The sequence below is a fragment of the Papilio xuthus genome, unplaced genomic scaffold (assembly GCF_000836235.2).
Source record: "Papilio xuthus unplaced genomic scaffold, Pxut_1.1 DF824888.1, whole genome shotgun sequence".
Classification (NCBI taxonomy): Eukaryota; Metazoa; Arthropoda; class Insecta; order Lepidoptera; family Papilionidae; genus Papilio; species Papilio xuthus.
The window spans coordinates 1,690,709-1,713,766 of NW_013533761.1; the positions used below are offsets into that span (position 1 = coordinate 1,690,709).

Genomic DNA, 23,058 nt, shown 5'->3' on the forward strand with positions numbered 1-23,058 from the left:
CCGTGCACTGCAAACATTGCATGAATATTATTATTATGTGAATATCTGTTTATCAGGTCTGGCTGTATGCTTCACGTTCGTGTGGCATCTGACATTCTTCGCGGGCTGCGTGGCAGTGTCGGGTTACCGCGAGAAGCAGAACCGGCACACCATCACCTGGCTGAAAGTATTACCGGAGTCCAGAGCACGCAAAGGTAAAAGAGCGCGTACGGATATGATGGATCATGATACGTTAATTAAACCAAAGACATTTTTACTCAATTTAAAAGAGGGTTGTTTGTGTTTGTCTGTTTTATATATAAAATTGTAAATGTGTATAAGAAAAATTTGTATTGCATGTGATTTTATTAATCTTAAACAGCGGATCGATTTCTCGAATGTTCTTGTCCTCCCGGTATTTACTTTCACTACGCTGGTACTCGATTGCACTCACGTAAACATATTCTCAAGTATAAGAAAGTGAAGGCATTCGCACCTGGCTAGTGTATTATAAATTTTATAATAATAAGACAATTGTGACCTCAGCAGTATAATAATGAGATCTGTAAACTTTATTATGCTTAAGTAAAAATATAAACGAGGTAATAAAGACAATCGTAATAAAAACTAACTAGACATATGACTAAATACTACAATACAGACAGAGCAGACTAATAAACTTTAACATTCGGATAGCTCGCAACAAAATCTGTTACACGAATAGGTCGTTCCGGCCGGTGAAATACTATGACCACACGTAAAAGAAAGACGTAAAGTCAAAGTAATTCTGCGTTTTGTCCGCTCAATGTGTGCTCTCTTCCTACGATTAAAAACAGGCAATGCGTCACCAATGGACGATATTTAGATGGCCGCTTGCCCGTGTGGCACCTTACAATATATAAAAATGAAGAATATTGTTTTCAGAAGAGAAGTCATGGCTTTATCGGATATTCTGTAGCGGTGGAATAGATGTCGCCGACCCGGACAACCCGATAGACAACAAAGAGCATTGCATTATGGCTTTCTTCAAAACCACAATGGCGAATATACTCAACAACAGCTTAGTAAAGGCGCTAGTGATCGTTGTATTCCTGATGTATCTTGCCGGAGCTGGTTATGGAGTAACTAATCTTAAAGAAGGTTTAGAAAGAAGGAAGCTGTCTAAGGTCGATTCGTATTCTGTAGAGTTCTTCGATAGAGAAGATCTTTATTACAGAGAATTCCCTTATAGAATACAGGTGAATATCTAACCCTTTTCTTCGATTCTTCTTTATTATTATTCTAAACTCATCATCCTGTACATTTCTGATTATAAAGGTACGCAACAACACACACAATTGTACATTATTTGTGTTACTTTTTGTTTTTAGGTTGTCATCACTGGGAACTACAATTATTCCGATCCGCAAGTACAAGACGAAGTTGAAACGCTGACGCAAAAGTTGGAGAACACATCGTACATATCGAACTCTCTATACACAGAGTCGTGGCTGCGAACTTTCGTCAATTACGTATCGAGGAATAACGATTATTTAAACGTCACAATCGACAATGAAGTTGATTTTATTAAAAATCTAAAGGAGGTACGTAAAAGATTTCTAAAACTATTTCAATATTCTTAAATTTTTGGATGCGAAATTTTGTGTAAAATATAAAATAAAAAAAATTGTATGTATTTTTTGCAGTTATGGCTGTTCCCGGCAAATCCGTTTTCTTTGGACGTTAAATTCAACGAAGCAGGGAATCAAATTGTTGCTTCTAGATTTTTAATACAAGCTATTAATATTAGTGGTACGAATCATGAGAAAGAAATGGTTAAAGCTCTCAGGGAAGTTGTGGCCGAGTCGCCTCTCAACGCCTCTGTCTTCCATCCATACTTTGTCTTCTTTGATCAGGTATATTCTTATCTATACAAAATAATATCAAGTTAACTAATTTCATAACATGTTACAACATATTTTTTCTTTTGTTTTCTTTCAGTTCGAACTCGTCAGGCCAACGTCTCTACAGAATCTCTGCTACGGAGCGCTCATGATGATGATTACCTCGTTTATATTTATTCCTAATATCTTATGCTCTTTATGGGTAGCTTTCAGTATAATTTCTATAGAGATTGGAGTCGTGGGATACATGGCACTCTGGGATATTAATCTAGATTCTATATCCATGATTAATTTAATAATGTGCATAGGATTTTCCGTCGACTTTACTGCCCATATCTGTTACGCCTACATGGCCTCTAAAGCAAAAACACCCGATGAGAGAGTAAGCGAATGCTTATATTCTTTAGGACTTCCAATAGTTCAGGGTTCATTCAGCACCATTTTAGGAGTAGTGGCATTGTTGCTGGCAGACAGTTACATCTTTTCAGTCTTCTTCAAAATGGTATTCATGGTCATATTCTTCGGCGCGATGCACGGATTATTCCTACTACCTGTTCTACTGTCACTCTTTGGCCCCGGTTCGTGCACGAGAAAAACTAGCAACGTTAAAGTGTTGAAAGTGGAAAAACCTTTCCCCCATCCATATATTTTACCTCACCCACAATTGGTATTAAATGATCAGATTTTTAACGGAAAAAACATCAGTCCCAATGGCGTCTACAAAATCTACGGCGATGATAAGGACTTGGGTATCGGTACTTCGGGCGAGGACACGAGCGAAAGCAGCTCCAACCAATCTCAGAGGAGGCAGATCGGCAACGATGGAAACTCGAGAAAAAAATATGAAGACGGATGGAAACGATCGAGCTACCAGAGTACCAGTCAATTCCAGCCTTCAGGTGAATTAGATCTTTATGGACATGACACAGACCGAACTTGGCAAAGACAACGTCACGAGGACGGTCGTCGAACTGGGGAAAATTATCGTAGAAGCCGTGAATTACACAGAGACGACGATTGGGTCGCACAACGCAAAACAAGCGACGCGGGCCCTCACCGTGAAGGTCCCTACAGGGTGATGCGAGCGCACTCGCATCACAACATCCACAGGAACCGCGCGCCCAGACGTTCCAACTCCCACCACAACCTAGAACACTTAGATTACGTAGCGGAAATGCGTTTTCCTTGACAGTAACCGATCAACCTCTCTATTGTATACAAATTTAGTTAAAGAATAATTCAAGTGCTCAATGTTTGGACCAAAGTTTTACTTTTCCTGTGTGGGAATTGAAAATGTTTTGCGCTTAATTGTAAAAAAAAGTTGTATTAATATTATTGTAACGTGTACTTTTCATCGTAAGATTAGGTTTATAGTAATGTTAGGTGATATGCGAGACATAACTATAAAAGATTGCAAATAGTTAGAAAGGTGAAGAGATTGGACGGAGAATTGCCTCTGGGCCGATTGACCGGTAGGTCTGTTGGTCCAACGGGAAACACCCGCTTGAACCCTCTGTGTTATTTTTTTAACTCTAAAGATCCTAAATTCGTTTCAATACGGCAATGTCAATGAATAACGCATGTCCCAAATATTTTCAAGTATATTGCGATTATAAAGTCCCAGTTTCGCATATAAAATATGTAGTTAGGAATTGATATTTATAATACTATGTTATTGAAACACTTTATCGGAGGAAGAGATATATGGAGCATGGTTATGAATAATGAATAATTTATATCGAGTATCATTACGAGTTCCTAATGTCTATATAAATATAGGCTAACAAAATCGATTTTAATCCGATTATGCTACGCTCTTAATCTGACAAAGTGTTGAAATTCTAAATAGATAAGTTTTATTTGATATGTGAGTTTGCACTTACGAATCATTAAACATGTTTTTACGTTTTGGTTGTGCAAACTCACTGCTGTAGATCTGGGATGGGTGTGTCTTAGCCTTATAGAAACTTGTACATACGTGTATTTAATGTTTCCATCAATATACGAAGCTTTAACGTTACCTTTTTAAAACTGTGTACATATTTGTTATATTTCTGCTGCCATGTTGTGTCCTACATAAATCTGTGTACTTTACATTATAGGTCATATCTCCACATTTTTATACCAATTTCAATAATCCTAAAATATCAGATTAGTAAGAATTACTTGTGGTCAATATTTAAAATATACTTTTATAAATACTACCCGTGCACAATAACGTAACCTGTCAACAGACGTCACTGATATGATATCTTCAGACGTCTTTTTTCTGTAATCAGGTATCATGTTATTGTAGTTTTTCTGTATAAATGAAAATCATAAAACTTGTGGCTTCTGCGGCCATTGCTAAGGACTGAATAATGTAAATATATTTTGAAGTTATTTTATATGAAATAAAATTAGTTTTTATAATTAACTTACTTTTATTTGAACTACAATTAATTTAAATTTAGAAAATCAGGCTCGCTATAATTAAACAACAATTTTTGAATTCGCTTATACGAAAACACAGATCCAATTTAAAAAATAAAGGAAAATGATACCTAACAGAACATAACACGAATTTAACATCTTCATAACTAGAAATAATCCTAGTTATAAATAATATAGGAAGAAAACACCAAAAAAAAAATATAATCAAATTTGGAGCTGTATCTTAGTCAACCTGAGTAAGCGAGAAACCTCTATAAGAGAGAAAAATATCGCGTTATCTTAGACTCTCCTTTATCCATTCGTCTGTATATATTTAAACAGACTATGAGTTCATTAACTTTATAAATAGAAAAAAAACATATCTACAAGCCTCTTTTAAAATCCCGCAACAAATACATAATAAGAGGGATAATACAATAAGGCAAATATACTAAACTATACTATTACTATGGCCGTGGATAAACTAACGTAGATGCCACGGTCCGGTTGGGCGTAGAACATCGCGGGGTTTAGTGGGTAGTCCGGTCTTAATCCCAGACCGGGAGTCCTATACGAAACCGTCCCTGCTGCCCCCGCAGCACGGACGGCGAAGTGCATAAACGCATTCCCCGCGTTAACAAAAAAAAAACTATACTATTACTATGATAACATAAAGAAAGGCATAGTAGGAGTTAACATTAGAAATTAAATTTATGTCATACTTTACAATGATTTTATATATATTAATATAAAGAGGAAAGAATTGATTGTTGGTTTGAAAATACTGAACTGATGTGAAAGTTTTCGCATTGAAAAGCTATATGCCCGTGTGAGATGGGCTATTTTGATTACTAGATTTTTTTATTAATAGACTTATTTGTTGGCAATTGCTACTTTAATATTTAGTTCAAGTAATTGTGTTAAAATTTTAAAATTAAAATTCTTAGGATAGAACATTGCCTTTAAAGCATTAAAATTAAAAAAAAAATTTTTTGGAAGTGTCAAATTATGTATAAAACCTTTTTTGTTAGATTTATTATTGAATGTTATAAGTTTTTTAAAAAGTGTTTTGTACACGAGGTGCAGATAAAACGAGAAAAGCTCGCCAAAAAGCTTGCATTTGTTAAAATTATTTAAAAAAACTTCAATTACATTTAACATGTGTTTTTAACTAAAAAAAAACCTTAAAGAGATATTTTAAATATGTAAAATTTTAATTTAATGTAATGATTAATTTTATTACTAAAAAGTCGATAAAAATTTTAAAAAGTTCAGGTACACTTTGAATATGAACACTTTTTCTTTTGTCGTTTACCAATAATTTTCTAGAGAGCACCAAAAATCTGGTTTTACATATAAATTAATTATTACTAAAATAGTATCAGCAAAGAAAATGTTTTTCAACATGTGTTCTTTATATGAAATTCGACTACTTTTACAATTGTATTATAACTTGTTTTTATACAAGTATGTGGACAGTGGAAACACTCCGCTGTTGTATTATTTGGCTACGATATCTATCTTTTATAGAATGTTATTTCATACAATATCTTTTATAAGAATAATGATTTAAAGTTGAATTTTACATTAATAAAAAGATAAAATATTCTACGTTAACAATATTCAAACTTTCGTGAGACATTATACTAAACTGATATATAAACACGGCTAAACACTCACGTATATTTGTCCGGTGGCGGCACCGACTAGTTTCGAGCCCATCGGGGGCCCTTCATCAGGATGAGTGAATCATCAGGGTGATGAAGGGCCCCCGATGGGCTCGAAACTAGTCGGTGCCGCCACCGGACGTATATACGTGAGTGTTTAGCCGTATTTATATATCAGTTTATTCTACGTTAACATTCAAAACATAGTAAAAGTAACAAAAAAGTTCTTAATTTTAAAAAGTACCGAAATTATAATTTGTTATTAATCAATAAATGTTGCCAACTACTTGAATTCTAATTATATTTCAATTATAATAATAATAAAAAAGTTATAATACTGTCCTATGATTTCTAAATATCCATAATTCTAAATTAAAAAGTCTTTATAACATGGAAACATGTTTTGTCAAAAATACAATAATTTTACGAGAAAACGTAATTAAAAAGATTACTAATAAAAAATCATGTTCCAGTTCCTCTTCATTCTTGAAAACCTTCAACTTGACCGTTGGAATATTTGTTGCTGTCCCCGTCCCTTACATTACTTAGCCACTTCAAGGATCAAATTATTTATAATTTTAATCAAACTTGTTTTTTTTTAATTTGTTTCATCAGATACATTTCTTAATATATCGCTACATAATTTAATTAATTCTTTAGTACTAAAGCTAGTACATAGATAATTTTGTATCTCCGATAATGTCCCATTTGGAGATAAACTCTTGTGTTGATCCAATAATTTATTTATTATGTCGAAATTAGTAATATCTTTTTTGATTAATGTATCTGTTATACAATTAATAGGTAATTTCTTTACAATCTCCTGTTTTGTAGGTTCGTCTAAATGTTCACATAATTGATTGATAAAGTCCGGTTTCTGAAAAAAAAATGATAAATTTTATTTATGGTGATCGTTACATGTACACAATTAAATTATCTTAATGCATATATAATATAAATACGACTGTTCGTATGGATGGATGGATGTTGTGTTTGAAGGTATGTTTAGAACAGCTGCATGGATCTTACTGAAGTTTGGCATACATGTAGAACATAGTCTGGAAGTGCACATAGGCTACTAATTTAATTTCTTAACTCAGGTCGGAAGGACTCACGGGCAACAGCTATGTTATTTTTTTAGTATTTTTATGTTGAACATATTAAGTAGAATTTTGAATATTATAAATGCGAATGTTTAGGATGGATGGATAGATGTTTGAAAGTATCTCCAGAACAGCTGTATGGATCTCGTTGAAATTTGGCATAGATGTAGAACATAGTCTGGAAGAACACGTTGGCTAAAAATCGTTTTTTTTTAATTTCGTGCGGACGGAGTCGCAGGCGATAGCTAGTTAGTAAATTTCCATTTATTACAAGTATAGTGAATATTTTAAGAAAAAAAGATTATATTTATATTAATTATGTTTTACTTACTTTAGATAAAGATGCAATCAAACACGATGTAGTCATTTCTCCTGATTGTACAGTTTGTGTCTCAGTGGTGAATGTCCCCGCAGCATCTGTCTGAGTTGCAGCTAACGTTGAGTTCAATTCCGTTTGAACTTCTATATCTATCTTATTATTTAATTCATCTTTTTCATCATCCAATATTATAATATTTTCTTCTACTTTATATTCATCAGTTTTTGGTAATTCATTAATTATTTTATTATAATATTCAGTTAAAACTCTTCTCGTTACTTGTATTTTAGGTGATTTAATGCTAAATTTATTAATTTCTAATTCTGTTAATTTTGCAAAATCACTGATTGTAGTCACTTTACCTTCAAAATCTTTTATTAGTGATAATTTAACAGATGATAGTTCATCAATGATATTGTTTATCGAGTCCTTACAATTAATAAGCAAGGGACAAATTGGTTCGGTATCATTCCAATGAGTATTTGCCAATTCTACGACTGTCTCTTCCAGTGAATTCATTTCACTGTCATTTGAACTCGTCCTATCATTTTCTGCAAAACTTTCGACAGTTTTTGTCAAAGCATTTTCTAATCTTAATACATTATTGAATACAGTGTCCAGTCTCTTTGGAGATTTCGGATTAGTGGGAACACGAGCTTGTCTTTCTAAACGTTTCATCATAGAATTCTGTGGCGAACGAATACCTAATGGTTCAATGTATTTCTTCACGCAAATTGTTGTCGAAACTGGAGGATCGTGGAAGCTCACCCTTTTCCTCTGAAACATAGAAAAGGAAACATTAAAAATCATACTAATAATAAAAATGCGAATGTTTGGATGGTTAGATGAATATTTGTTAGAAATTATTTGTAGAATGGCTAAACGGATCTCGATGAAAATTGTCATAGATGTAGAACATAGTCTAGAAGAACACATAGGCAGGAACACATTTTTTAATTCCACGCCAACGAAGACGCGGGCATAAACTAGCGATAAATAAAACTCACTTTAGATGCCGGAGAGACAGTGGTGTCATCAATAATGTCATGTAATTTCCGTTTTAAAATAGGTCCGGAAGGACTGCTTTCAGCAGTCGGCACAGGTCTTTTCAGTTTAAGAAAACTGCTATCCTCTGTGTCATCACTTGGTTCACTACTTTCACTTGCTGAATTATACATAGTACGTAAATTTCGCCTAGCAGACATATTTGTAGCAGGAGACCTTTTATTTTCTTCGGGCTCAGCAAATTTATCTCCAAAATTAGTCATCCCTTCAGGTACACATAACTCCAGCATTTGCGCAGCTCTACCAGATCTCACTTGTGGACGATTCTTCTTCAAAGACAATGAAGAACTGGGACTTGAATTATTCAAAATGGGCCCATTTCTAGGAGGCGATTGATCTCTCTTGTCCGGAGATATTTTGTCATTTGTGAATATTTCAGGGGAATTAGAATTATTATAAGGTTCCCCGTTACTTTGGACGGGTGATGATAATTTTATAACTACAAAATCGTTACTAGTTTCTGGTGTTAACGATTTTTGTTCTTCCCGTATGGGACTTAATATTTTTATTGGTGATATCTCTAAAGTACTATTCATAAAGTCTTGTTTTCTTTGTACGTCATCTTTAAATGGAGAACAATAAGTATCATCATCTTTGTTTTCTAAAGGATTTGTATCAGCGTTTTGTGTGTTTGTCTCATTTTGGTTATTGCTTTCATCTGATACTGTAGATTGCAATGGTATATTAGATAAATTTATATCATGAAGTAAAAGATCGGGATCCTGAGGCTGTGTATCAGCATTTGCTGTTTCCTGGCTATCATTTTCATATGTTTCCTCTGAGTTAATAATCAAAATAGGATTATCATCTTTTATTTCTGTAACTTCATCAGAACTAGAAATATATTCAGCCAATTCTGTATCCATTTCTGCTGTCACGTCATTCGTTTTATCTTGAAGTACAGTCTTATTTCGAGATAATTCTATATCTTCATTGTTTTCAGCTGTAACTGTATTTTGTACAGCTTCAATATTATTTTGAGCATTAAAGAACACAGATTGAACAACGTCTTGTTTTGGTTCAAGAGCTTTACCTAATTTAGGTATTTCTTTAATATTTTCTAGAGCTACGATAGGTATTTTATTTAGATTTTTCGCTGATTTAATAGATATTGTTGATATTGAAGAATCTTGTGAACTCTCTATAATATCTTGAGATTGAGATGTACTTAAATCTTCTATTGAATCACTTTGCCTTTCAGTGCTTGATTGTGACTTGATTTTATCTTTAGATTTTGTATTATTTTTGCTTGAGATTTTACCAGATTTTGGTTTATTTAATTTTTCAGTGCTTTTTCTCGTTATAATAGATGCATTGGTTTCAATAGTTTTTCTAGTTAGTCTAGATGGAGATTGTTTACTTAAAAATGGATGTCCTTCAACCATATCGATAGCTAATACTTTTTCAATACGAGATGCTCTCCTTCCAACTTTTTTAGTAGATTTTGGAGTGCCGTCCTTACTCGATGTATCTGGGGTGACATTGTCTTTGTCAATATTTACATCACAAGGATCTGTATTCGCCGTTGCAATTTCAATAGTTGAAGGAGATTCACTTCTTGAAAGTTTAGTTGTGTCAGCTTCTAAATCAATCGTTTTTGGTATATTTACAGTTGTATGATTAATATCTGTTGATTTAACATCTACTTGAACTGCTTCGATATTTGTTGCCTCTTTTGATACGTTTTGTTCAGATTTTTTGACAATATCGTCTTCATTTTGTGTCCCATTGTCCTTAGTTATATCTTTAAGTTTTGAAATACCATCAAATGATTTTGCTTCATTTTCAAAGGATTTTTTATTTTGTTGTTCTGTCTGCTCAGGAACTATACTTTGGGAGTTATTTTGATTGAGAGAACTTCTTCGCTTTTTAAGTGGTGATAGCTTGTGATCTTCCAATTTCTTAGGCTTTCTTTTCATTCGTGTAGGTCTATCTGCATTTATTTTTGGAGGCGCAGAATTAACAAGATTATTATCAATAGACTTTTTCCTTGTAGGTGTTAATAGAAGATTCTCATGGACCGTTGAATTCAAATCGTCTTTTTGTAAACCAGATTTTTCAATTAGATTTTTAACATTTCTAAAAACTCTGTCTTTTATTGCCATTCGAGGTGTTTTTGCATTTTTAATATGTTGTTCCTGTTTATTATTTGAATCAGAGGAGTCGGAGATTGTACTTTCTTTTTTATCTTTCTTCAAACTTTCAGTCAAAATATTTTCAATGATATTTGGTACAACATTAGAACATGGCATGTTCTTTAGCATCGAGGATTCAGTATTGTTTTCCAATGTGTTAGATTTGCTAGCCGATGTTGAATCTGAATTAGTTCTATAAACTGTTTTGAATTCATCTTGAGACTGAGATAAATCTTGATATAAAGCAGGTATATCTTCTCTTGTGCGTTTTAATTTTTCTTTTTGATTATCAGTCAATTTCTTTGGGTTAAATTTCCAATTAGAATTTACAACAACGTACTCCTCTCCGTTTTCTACAACTGTATTCATAATATTTGAATCCTTTTTCTTTCCCTTTTTAACTATAGTTTTAATTTCTGGTTCAGTGAAATTATTAGGTTTATCTGAACTTTTCTCTTTTACTTCTGTTTCCTTGGAAGTTACAATTTCTGTTCCATTATTTTGTGCAACAATTTTATTTATAATACTATGAATCCTTTTTTCTTTTTCACTAAAGCATTTGCTGCATTTTTTCAACTCGTCAACTATTATTAATTTATATGTACTATAATCTTCTTGTTCAAACAATAATTCCAATGGCTCAAGAAGATTTAAAATAAAATTGGTGTGATCAAGATCCTAAAAAAAAAGTTTCAATTACTTTTAAACTACTAAAGTTAAATAATATTCACAGTTAAAAACCAGGTAAGTTACCTTTTCAATTTCTTTGAAATATTTGATTACCATCTTTAGAATATTATTAACAATCAATACTGTTATTTTAGCTAATTGTTTATCATTTTCTTCGGTGAGCTTGTTGACCATTGAAATAATTGTTTTCAGTAGAAGTTGTATGTTATCCATAGAGTAAATTATATCATCTGTGGCGTACTGTAAGATTTCTGCGCACTTACAAATTAAATTATCTGAAAAGTCACAAAGAATTAGTTTTAATTTTTTTAATCATTTTTTTTAGACATTATTGGTTAGAATCCTTTGGCGGGAATTGCGTGCTTTTGTTAACAAGTCAATTGTCAGAATGATTAGTGAGGGGACATAAACGTTGATATTTTAATAAGGCTAGTGTTGGATTTTCTTCATGACAATATATATATTACAAATATATTTTTTATTTTATTTTGTACTCACCGTTTTCCTTATTCTTTTGTATCCTATAACTCAAAATGGTTAGTGAAACTTTATATACAAAATGTTTATTAGAAGTTCCTGTAATAGCACGATTATCGATAATTTCGCAAATGTCTTCATCAACACAACATTCGTCCACTGTATTGTTTGCAAAATTATATAATTTAAACCATACTTGTACAGAAATATCAACCTGTAAACAAAAAGTTACTGTTAATTAATATAATTGTAAGTAGTCACTCCTAACTTAGGGTATGCGTAACTTAAATAAGCAATTACAGATAACGACTCTGGCCTTCAGGTTAGGGGTAAACGAGAGGGCGACATCATGTGGCCTATTAGAAAAAATCATAGGGTATGCTCCGAGCACCACAGTGGGGAAGTAAAGTGAGCCGATGATGAATATTAAGTAAACATTTTAAAACAAAATTTTTAAGACTATATCTTACTAATCTGATTCATACTTAATATTTCTTAATTACTAATATAAATGCGAATTTTCGGCTGTATGGATGTATGTTTGAAGATATTTCCAGAATGGCCGAATGGATCTTAATAAAATTTGGCATACATATATAACATAGTCTGGAAGAACACATAGGCTACTAATTATTTTTTTTTACTACCGTATGGACAGAGTCGCGGGCGACAGCTAGTAACATTACAAATGCGAAAGTTTAGCTAGATGGATGGATAAATATTTGTTAGAAAGTATCTCCAAAATGGCTGAACTGATCTACCTGAAATTTAGCAAAGATGTAGATAATAGGAAGAACACATAAGCTACTAATTAATTCCGCACGGACAGAGTCGTGGACGACAGCTAGTGTATAAATAGAGTATATTCTTACCGATGTAAAGACACTAATTACATCACATTTTAAAGGAAGTAATAGCATTTGATGCAAAATATCAACAGATGTTGCACATTTCAGTTCACAAATGGCTTCAGCAAGCGATGTCCATAGTAATAGGCTGTTGTTTTTGTCAAGTGGAGGTTTCAAACATTGTACTGTCATTTGCTTTAAATATTCCTGAGCAATAAACTTTGCTAATGGCTTTAATGTGATGACGATTTCTTTTGTGTCATATCTAGAAAAAAAAAATATATTTTTAAATTGTAACATTTAAATAATTGATAGATTTATATACCAATTACAATATATATTATCTGGTTTGTCTAACCTTTCTATAGTCTTATTCAATAAAAATGACAAATTATTGTATTAACCTATCTATATTACCTTTATAAGGCTATAATCATAGACTTATAGAAAAACAGTCATGTCTGTATCATAAATTTAAACATTGTAATATTCCAAAATTAATACATAGGCAATAAATGATATTGTCAACTAGTGAAATATGTATATAGAATCAGAACATTCTTTATATACTAATAAAATAGAGACAGAAAGTAGTTCAGTTAGCACTCTAGAATATATATTTTCAATATTATGGTCAACCAAATTATAAGCAAATTTGTTATATTTAAAGAAACATACCTCGAGAACACATAATCAAGAGAAGGGCTCAACAATATAGATATGACACTGTGGATGGCATTATTCTCTTCATTTCCAAGTTGGAACACTGGTTGCACTACATCATTGTGACCAAGTATTGAGTTTGTCACTATGTGGAATACCAAATCTGACAATCTATCACAACGGTGGCACTGAAATAAGAATAAAATGTAACAAAATATACCAAAGAATTGGCCGATGAAGTATAGGAAATTTGTTTAAAAGTCCCGTTTAAAAACATATTGTTATCTCTGTTTTGTCAATGATAATGAAAGGGAAGACGTTATGTTTTATACAGAGATATCAGAAAGCCTTAATTAGTAAGTTATTACATAGTTTGGCTGTTATTATCAGCTTGATATTGTGCTGAAATAGACCATAAATTCAAAATTAATTTCCAATCTTACCTGTAACAACACTTGTAACATTTTCAAAAGCTCAAAGAATAAATTGTATCTTGTAGTACAATCAGGCAGTTCGGAAATAGCCGTAATAAATGATTTCCAAATACATTTGAAATGTTGTGTCACAGAATCACTGTTATCATTCACACATATTCTAATAGTCATTGTCAATGAATTTGTCCAAACTTTCCAATGGTCAACTAATAAATCATTAGTGAGTATTTTTTTGTTGAACTTAGGCATATTTACTATACAATCACAGTTATTATGTCCTATGATATTAGAAAAAGCTTGAAGTACTTGTCGTTTTGTGTTAATCGTAAGTAACCCTGGTGCTGACACAGACTTGTCACCTACACTGGGTTTACCAAAACAGAAGTACAAAAATGGCAGTAAAGCTATATGGGATAAATTTATAATTTTGTTTTCAAAACATCTTATTAGATGCAACCATGTATTCAGTTTAGCCAGTGCAGTCTCTTCGACTTTGGCATTGTTTGATGCCAGTGGTATTATAAGTAACTTCAGTCTTTTGTTTACATATGGCTCATTGGCTTCCACCGCAAAATTGTCAATCAAAGCATTCCAGCATTGGAAAGCTCTGCATCTGTTCTTGACATTCATTTTAAATGCAGCTTCTACTACCGGCAGCATAGAGTTAATAGGGCTACCAAAAGAGCTCATGTTCTTTGTAATTTGGCTTTTAAGTAATTTCGTAAAAATAATCCATAGTCTGTACCACACTTCATTGCCAGCTTCCAATAGATTTTGCAAATTTTTTGGGTACCTGAAATATATATTATTGTTTTCAAAAATCAAATATGTGCAGTACATATTTTAGTCATCATTCTAAAACTTGCTGTCGCTCGGGCCTCTGTCCTATGTGTTCTTCCAGACTATGTTGTATATGTGTGCAAAATGACATCAAAATCTTTTAGACGTTCAGGAAATGCTATCAAACAAACATCCATCCATTCATTCATCTAAACTTTTGCATATTATATTAATAAGGTAAACCTATTGTTTATCAAAGAATAACAATACTTACTTTTGTGGTGTATAAATACATTCTAAAACTACAAGCCAGGTGGGATTATTAGAATAATCAACTGCGATAAGTTCATCGGTGAGCATCTCCAGTGTATCAATTGGCATTGTATTTTTTATGGCAGTTGTACTTGAGGCAAAAGCCATTACTGTTGGCACAACTTTAGAGAACCAAATCTCAATACCCTCTGTCACAAATGTTGTCTTTTTCTCATGTGGTAATATTTTTAATAACTTGTTAATTACATTTATAGCCTAAAAAAAACAGATTTGATTATTATGAAAGTCTCATATAGTATAATACATTGTAACATTATTTGTGTCTATCTTTGAGATTTTTGTTGTTATAAGACATAGATATAGACTTTATTTAGTCAAATATACATAGAAGTTATTGATGAGTCTTTAGATACCACTTCCTGTCTATCCTCTTCGGAAACATGTACAATTTCCTTTTTGCAGAGTGCTATTATTGGTCACATAATGTCAAGTGTGATGTAATATGGGTGCTATGTGGATGTCACCATTACAAAAAAGTATACTAACCTGCAATCTTATTGGCATAGGTATCCTTTGATGGCAGTATAAATTGAGCATCTCGATAATCTCAATATAATGATCCACAGCTAAAGTAATCAGTACATTGTCAGGGTAGGAGAGAATAATTTCAAAACATAACACCTTCAAGTCCTCCACTTTATTAAACAGAGCCGTTGTTTTTATTATATGTAAAATTGCATTAGCCGATGGCACAAGATTTGGTATTTCATGAATGCTTCCCGTCTAAAAAGGTATTATAAAGTAATGTATTTTTTTTGGCAGTTAAGTGGAGAAAAAAAAAAGAAAACCAGTTAAATAATCATGGCTTACTTCATTTTCACCCACACAAAAAATATGTACAAATGCTTTCCCCAAGAGGTCATGTTCAAAGACACAATATTAAAGAAGCTACGTACCTTGACTTTATTTAACAAAGCACTCAAAACATTCAGAGCTTGAAATGGATTTTTCATATCTTCTTTAAGGTCACGTACGCATATTGCTAACAATCGCTCCAACACTGTCACGTTTATGGTTTTATTGCTTTTTTCTAAGGCATCTTGTATAGTTTGGTAATTTTCTTCATTTAGAGCAAAATCGTCTAGGTGTTCGAGAACTCTTTCTAAGTCTGGACCAACTGCTATATCTTCAGGCATGGCTACAATGTTTTAAACTAAATTAATTTGTTAATATGTGTATATAAACAGTTTTCTGTGGCAAAAATTATTCTACAGTTGGGTATAAACAGATATAGCATGTACACCAAACCCAGCACCGGCACATATTCAAGGAGAGCACTCTGTATCAAAAACTGATTGCCGCAATTTACTCTAGCTAAAAATATTAAACACGTACTTATAGTTTTAAATTTGATACTGGTGTAGAACTGATAATCCTTTATGTAAAGAAATTCATTTCATCAACATACAACTTTGACACATAACGCATTTCTGGCGCGAATAAAGACAAGTAAATTCAATTTGTTGCCAGTTCGAAAAATACTTTAATGATCTTAAAAACAGATAAATTCAATTAAAAAAATATAAGAACTAATTTATTGATTGTAGTAAATTATAATAGAAAGTAGTTTTTTAACAAACTGTTAGTAAATAATATTAGGTTATATAGATCGTACCTTGATAGCAATCACATATATCAGGATTGAGATCCAGGGTTTCCTTAGAAGATCGTCAAATCGTTACCGTGACTCATACATATTACTTGTTCCAGCTTTTCTGTACAACATTTTTATTGTTGCCTATTGCGGCAAATTTAGCTACCATAGTATAGCGGCAAAACTGTCTACCGTTCTGTGTATGACGAACAATAACTAAATATAGGTCAACTCGCCCTCATCACAATCCTGGATCTACCAGTGGTTAATAATATCACCTCGCGGGATTCTGGAAGGATTGCTTCTATATTTTCTTCCAGTACATTTGTGTTGAAAGAAAACCTAGAATTTTCGGTGTCGGTACCTACTCATTATTTCTTATCCAATAATGTAGAGAAATCAATGATTACGTTTTATCGTGTTTCTAAATAACTTAAATTTGAACATGAAGGAATAACTTCTACTATTAAATTGCACGTAGAAGAACTTTTATAGAAATTTTTTGTAAGGACAATATTTCTTATTAATGTATTTATTCACAAATGAAAAGAATGCGGAACAAAAGTAAATAATCTGCGGAGGCCTAACGAAAGAGAAGTCTATTTGCATGCGCATATTTAAAACAGCCAAGACAAAAATACACCGCTTTCAAAGTTCGCGTGCTAACTCGTAAGTTTACATGCATTCCTCTCTAAACATCACCGCATCTTCAGGAGTCAACGCCGTGGACGAGCAAATGCAAGCATCGGCTCGCTGCTCACGCTTATTCGAAGGCAAATCGTCTGCGTATGCGCACGCGTGTCGTGTCGCCGTCTACCGTCAGTTTCATAGAGCCTAACGTTCTCACGTTACGTGATAAGAATTGATGTTAGTGTTTTCGTGTGGCCATAAATTACAAACAAGACCATGTGTGGTTAGGACGTGCAAACTCGTATTAATGGTAATGTTTCCAAATTAAGCGACCGTCGTTGCGGCACGGTAAATGTGTTCATTAAAAGTATTCAGTAAGAGTTAGACGATAGTGATGCCTGGACACACTGGAAGTCCGTATTGGGCGGCAGTGGACTTCGACAGCGAAGGTGATGATGATCAATCGCCACAATCTCATCGCCGACTGTATCTCGACCCGTGGGATAACGATGCGTTTGGTATGATACATGGTGATAGCCCGGAGTCCAGCCAAGGAGATGTAATGAATTCTTTCGCCGGTGAACCAGTGAGCGCAAGCTTTTATTATGTACCCACCAAGAACTACGATTCTGGGGAAGATTTTCCGTCACCAATGAAACGAATTGTTCCACCCGAAGATATACCAGCATATCCTATGCATCGACGAAAGTCTTCAAAGATAGCTATACCGGAATACCCTGATATGCCGATTTACAATACCAAACATATTCGTAAGTAACTATAAATTGCCTAAATATTTTTTCGTTTTTGATCAACTCGAAAACCTGACTGTCTTAAAATCAAAAATTAAAAAAAATAATTAACTCATCAATCAGCCAGTAACTTTGGCTATGTTTTATTAAAAGTACAAAATATTTATAAAAATACATGCATCGGTACGCAAGTGCACAGATGTTATCGCACTATGGACAGACATGCTGAGGTTCTATCCTGTTTTCACTTTCATTAAATTATTCAGGGCTTAAGCCTCATAACGGATGCAAGCAATATAATTTATTTCAGGATTTAGTTAACTTTAACTTCGGAATTCTTCGTTAAAATTAGTTAAAATAATAAATATCAGCTCCTTATTAACAAAAATAGTTAATAACTCAATCGTAAAATATTTGGAACCTTATAAATAAGTCGCGGTTAGACTTGATTAATGCGAAACATAAACAATTACGACATGCGATAATAGGTAGGGGCATACAATAATGATTTATGCATATTAAAACTAGCATATGGCAGTCTAATCTAGGATTGTTTCATATCCTTTAATTCATGTCCAACTTTTAGTTAAAGTTACATAGTACATGAGTTTTTTTTGCAGCTGATCGACGTCGTTCAATGTATCTAGAAGACCCTTTGTATGCGCCTCATCCAATGGTTTACGAAACACCGTACGCGTATGCCCCGCCTCCAGATTACATGACGCATAGACCCCGCATGTCGCTAAATCACCAGCCGGACTACATGATGGCGAACCTCTACAACAAGCATAGAAGAACCTCCAGGTTTGTACTCAATATGAATTCGTTATTGCTCAAACTGATTCGTCATTCAAATATTGCGTGACCTGTAATGAATATTAAAATCGTTTAATTAATTCATAAACTGTTCATATATTGAAGTAGAACTATTTCATAACTGTTTTTTTCCATATTTTACGGACTATTTCATTTGAAAATATTCCTTTACTTGCTGTCGCCCACGACTACGTCCGCGCGGAATTAAAAAAAAACTTAATAAGCCTCTGTATTCTTCCAGACTATGTTCTACATCTATGCCAAATTTCAGCGAAATCTATGCAGCCGTTCTGGAGATATCTTCAAACAAACATCCATCGATCAACCCATCTAAACATTCGCATTTATAATATTAGTAAGAAGTAAGATCTATACGTTATATTTAGAATACAATACTGAATTAAATCGTATCGTTTTAAGAAATTTTTAATAACTTTACCAACATTTCTTCGTGTATTTTCTTTTTCGATCTAATAACTTTGCTGAGCGTTAATTAGTGGTTTTCATACAGGTAATTGGCGTAAAGATGAGTTTAGATACTGTTAAATTTAACACGATTCAAACTCATAGTTATTGTAATTGAGAAAGTAATAATAAATATTGCTGTAGATAATCAATAGGTATTTTAATAAGCTAGAAGTAACTAGAAGATGCACATAAAGTTAGGTTACTTGAACCAATTATATTTAACACAAGAGCAACATTGTTTCTAGAGATTAACACAAAGAATAACGAATGAATTCATATGACTCGGAATTATAAATGTGTTTTCTTACGATCTATCTAAGCCACGCTATAGTGAAAATGCTAAGTAAATTGTGAAGACGTCGGTAATAGGCGACGTCACGGCCACTAGCCACAATACCTGAGACGATGCACGATGTCGAGCGACGAGCGACATACAACACGCGAACATTTACACGGTAAAAGACACATATGATGATAATTATTCGATTCCTTCTTGCCTGTACATTGAAGTGTGACCAAAAATGTACCGAACTGCGTAATAAGTCAGCTCTATGACCGAAAATGAATTTTATCAATCAAGGTATAGTTTGAGATCAATCTGTGCAGTCCTATTAAACAATTTTGAGGCAATAGTACTGTCGATATTTACTTTCAATGCTCTAATGTAGCTGAAGAAAATTCTATTCGACCAAAAGTAAACTTAAACATGACAGGCTATTGGCGGTATGAAAAGAATAAAGGCCCAAAATATCTCACAATGGTTCAGGTTTTATTTCTATTTTTAAAATTATACTTGTGATGCCTTAATTAAGTTCAATAGTGTGTTGACTTAGGTACCTTAAGCTCGTAATACGCCGTGGCTACTCAGCGTGTGAAAATGCGTCAGTTTTTGCTCGCTACCAATGAAAGTTGCATCTGTGGGAATCTAGCTCGTTTCTTGTTTACGCAGAGAAACTTGTTCCTAGCATTGACCTCTGTACGTAATGAAAATATATAACAATAAAACATAATTGTCATTGACCTATGGTAGCAAGAATTCCCAGCCCAATAATAAATTTACGTCTTTTTATTTATCCAACTCTATAAGGTATTAGCTATCGCCCGCGCTGTATTAAAAAGCATTAAGCCTATGTGTTCTTCCAGATTATGTTCTACAACTAAGCCAAATTTCAACGAAATCAATGCAGCCGTTTTCGAGATACCATCAAACAAACATCCATCCATCCATCCATCGGTAGTAAGATTGCGGAAGGAACTGTCATAAAGAAAGCCTTAGGTCTGAATGTTATTTTGACCAGATATGTGATTAAATCTATTGTTATTTGTTGTAATGGCAGTCTTTACTATGAACCTACGGTTTGTTTAGCAAACAGTGATGACGGTATTATTTATTTATTTATTATGTTTTTACTATCTATGATCAATATCTTTGACACTCAGACATGTATGTGTAAGAAATATAGCTTAGATTATACTGTTTAATTAATATATTCAGTGTGTAGACGGCTTAAAGAAAACAGTCCATCCGTTTCTCACGTTTTATTAAGCAAACAAAAGTTTGTTTTTAACTTGATAACCGTGTAGGAAAAAAAAAAAACTTAAAATGAGACAAGTTTAGTAAACATATGTCAGGTCACATGTTCTGTATCCTACTTGTTTTTAAACATTCGCAGTTTGAATACGCATTAATGATAAACAATGAATCGTGTGAATTTTGTTTGTACTTTAACTAAAGGCATAAACTAAGATCAGCTTACTATACTGCGCCACTGAGGGTCTCGGAACGTACGCCAGTGCGGGTTGGTGACTTCACACATATCTTTGAATTTCTTCTCAGATATGTGCAGGTTGCATCACGATGTTTTCCTTCACTGTAAGAACTTCCGAAAATGTATATATCAAAAAATCGAAAAACACATTGGTACTTGGCGGGATTTGAACCCAGGACCTGCAGATTACAAGTGCTTAACCCATGAGCCTACGACGCTCTAGACTAGGATGATATTTTAATTAATATTTACCTAGTTTACTTCGGTGCGTATTACATTTTCTCATCCGTGTCTCTACATAATCGGCATCGTACTACGTATTAGATAACCATCGGCTCTTCTCTATGACTTAAGACTTCGCACTAATTCGCGAACGGTACGCTGATTCCACTAGTTCAACTTTCTAAATGTGCTCAAAAAGATCGCGTAATTCATGAATTAAATATTTTGGATGTATAAAAATATATGTTATAAATCATAGGCGATAGTATTTATTACGTTTAATTGTTAAACTATGAAATTACTAAACATATAAAAGTCTTAGTAAGAAGAAATAGATGCTATATATTTTTAATAGAGTTACACACACAGAGTTAAGTATAATTTTATAAGTCATCTGATATGGATGTGAAAATTCTTGATAATTCGAGGATAAATAAAATATATCGAGGTAACAGGACGTGTATATTTTTGAGACCATCTTCAATTAGTATGCGTTTAAAAGCACGAGTTATGCACCGACTTGACCTGTTTAATTTACATTTAATACTAATTATCCTTTGAGCATAGTAATGACTACACGTAATAATGACGCACTTAAATATTTCTTGTAACTGGTTTGAATAAGATGAACAAAATAGTCAACTTAATTCCTTCCATTCATTTCGTATTCTTAATTGTAACCATGAGCTTCAACTGCCGGAACCTTTAGTTCGAATAGAGAAATGAATTTCGCTTTTCAAAATTAGTCAAAGTTAGACTTGTGTTCTCCCTGAAAGGTTATATTAGTTAGATGTTTTAAATTAATTATTGCTTGTTTTTATTAAAGGATGGCAGAGGCATACGAGCAATGCGTTTACGAAAGCTTGTCGCCGGAGTATGAAGATTGGGCGCGGCCGTTTCCAAAAACGGCGCCCGACAATTTCCATCTCTCTAGGTACGGTCATTTGCAGATCGACTATTCCTGCAGCTGGAATTCACTCGATAGACTTATTCGGAACCATTGAAGATCATCAACATTCTACATGTTCTAGACTGAAAGAGAGAGTATGTGGTACACATTCCATAAATGTCGGAGGCTAAACTGGTAATAAAAGAGTTCTTATTTTTATAAAATGATTATTACAGTCGTCAATAATTAAATTCTAAATTTAAAAGTCTTATAAGTTAATAACTTGCATAAACGAAGATGGCGGCCACCACAGACTATGTCAACACTTTCGTTAGCGACGCTTTGGAGGGAAAATGCAATAACGATGTCACCGGCTAGGCAAAGTGAAGACACGTGTTCAATGTATACATAGAACTAGTACGTGCCTATTCACTACGTTATGCAATATGTTGGATAACAAATGGATGAGTTGTGTAGTCTATAAACGTTTAATAAAAAATATATTGTCATATTTTTATCATAAAAAGATGATCAAGAAATAAATGCAACATTTTTCTCATCAGCAAATGATAAATTGTGTAATATCAGATAACCAATGAAAATATAGTGATAAGTATACTATTTTAATTTTAATATAACACATCATATATTACCCTGCCTTGTGTACGAAGGGGTTTAAATTCTAGTTTTAAAAAGTTTTAATTACTGTATTGTAAGAAATATAATTTAAGAATGAATTTTGTTTGCTAAATGCACCTGTATAAGTTTTTTTGTAAGCTTGTCTAAATACCAAAAGATGTAATATTACAATGACATCTGCTATATTACAGTTTTAGAAATTGTTTCTTAGCTTATTTTAGTAGATACGTATTATTAGTAATCAATTGTCTAAACATTCACTAATAACTATGTAAAAAATATTTTAATCGTGTTTTTAAGATAAACGTTGGCCAAAGATAATAAAAAAGTATTGATTGTATTTTGTTTTTAATTTGGATATAATTAAATAATTAGAAAACTTTCTAATTTATTTGAAATTCGGTTTTAGCGAATTAAACTGAAACGTGTTAACTTACAAACTAAAGTAGAAATGTGCGAATTTGATTTAAAAAAGTATGCATTTGATTTGT

General features: G+C 33.0%; 3 protein-coding genes across 3 annotated transcripts in view; 2 read left to right on the plus strand and 1 right to left on the minus strand.

Annotated features, from left to right (window-relative positions):
• Ptr (patched domain-containing protein) overlaps window positions 1-4,274 on the plus strand; it is a 29,791-nt gene extending 25,517 nt beyond the window's left edge. The window contains exons 7-11 of the mRNA XM_013325178.1: window positions 57-194; window positions 904-1,217; window positions 1,350-1,562; window positions 1,665-1,874; window positions 1,960-4,274. Coding sequence (XP_013180632.1) covers window positions 57-194; window positions 904-1,217; window positions 1,350-1,562; window positions 1,665-1,874; window positions 1,960-3,051 — 1,967 coding nt within the window. The 3' untranslated portion in view covers window positions 3,052-4,274. The remainder of the gene's footprint in view (window positions 1-56; window positions 195-903; window positions 1,218-1,349; window positions 1,563-1,664; window positions 1,875-1,959) is intronic.
• Window positions 4,275-6,208: 1,934 nt separating this feature from the next.
• On the minus strand, window positions 6,209-16,212 carry LOC106126978 (Rap1 interacting factor 1). Its single transcript, XM_013324889.1, has 12 exons — window positions 16,124-16,212; window positions 15,685-15,926; window positions 15,275-15,511; window positions 14,730-14,983; window positions 13,685-14,468; window positions 13,257-13,429; window positions 12,603-12,843; window positions 11,752-11,944; window positions 11,317-11,528; window positions 8,371-11,241; window positions 7,376-8,140; window positions 6,209-6,818 (listed from the first exon to the last, which is right to left on the minus strand). Exons 2-12 carry the CDS (start codon window positions 15,922-15,924, stop codon window positions 6,540-6,542), a joined length of 6,249 nt encoding a protein of 2,082 aa, XP_013180343.1. The 5' UTR covers window positions 15,925-15,926; window positions 16,124-16,212; the 3' UTR covers window positions 6,209-6,539.
• Window positions 16,213-17,028: 816 nt separating this feature from the next.
• LOC106127036 (uncharacterized) lies at window positions 17,029-22,905 on the plus strand. The gene is made up of 3 exons (XM_013324978.1): window positions 17,029-17,782; window positions 18,385-18,568; window positions 21,866-22,905. The coding sequence occupies exons 1-3, from the start codon at window positions 17,407-17,409 to the stop codon at window positions 22,041-22,043; spliced, it is 738 nt and encodes a 245-aa protein (XP_013180432.1). The 5' UTR covers window positions 17,029-17,406; the 3' UTR covers window positions 22,044-22,905.
• The last annotated feature ends 153 nt before the right edge of the window (window positions 22,906-23,058 follow it).

What these genes read in the sequence shown, in the direction of transcription:
- LOC106126978 (XM_013324889.1), bottom strand. Translation starts at nt 15,924, where the DNA reads ATGCCTGAAGATATAGCAGTTGGTCCAGACTTAGAAAGAGTTCTCGAA. An exon ending in CTTGATTATGTGTTCTCGAG is followed by an intron (nt 12,844 to 13,256) that starts GTATGTTTCTTT and finishes TTTTTTTTCTAG; the next exon opens with ATATGACACAAAAGAAATCG. An exon ending in ACAAAAGAATAAGGAAAACG is followed by an intron (nt 11,529 to 11,751) that starts GTGAGTACAAAA and finishes GTGACTTTTCAG; the next exon opens with ATAATTTAATTTGTAAGTGC.
- LOC106127036 (XM_013324978.1), top strand. Translation starts at nt 17,407, where the DNA reads ATGCCTGGACACACTGGAAGTCCGTATTGGGCGGCAGTGGACTTCGAC. An exon ending in TTACAATACCAAACATATTC is followed by an intron (nt 17,783 to 18,384) that starts GTAAGTAACTAT and finishes TTTTTTTTGCAG; the next exon opens with CTGATCGACGTCGTTCAATG. An exon ending in AAGCATAGAAGAACCTCCAG is followed by an intron (nt 18,569 to 21,865) that starts GTTTGTACTCAA and finishes TTTTTATTAAAG; the next exon opens with GATGGCAGAGGCATACGAGC.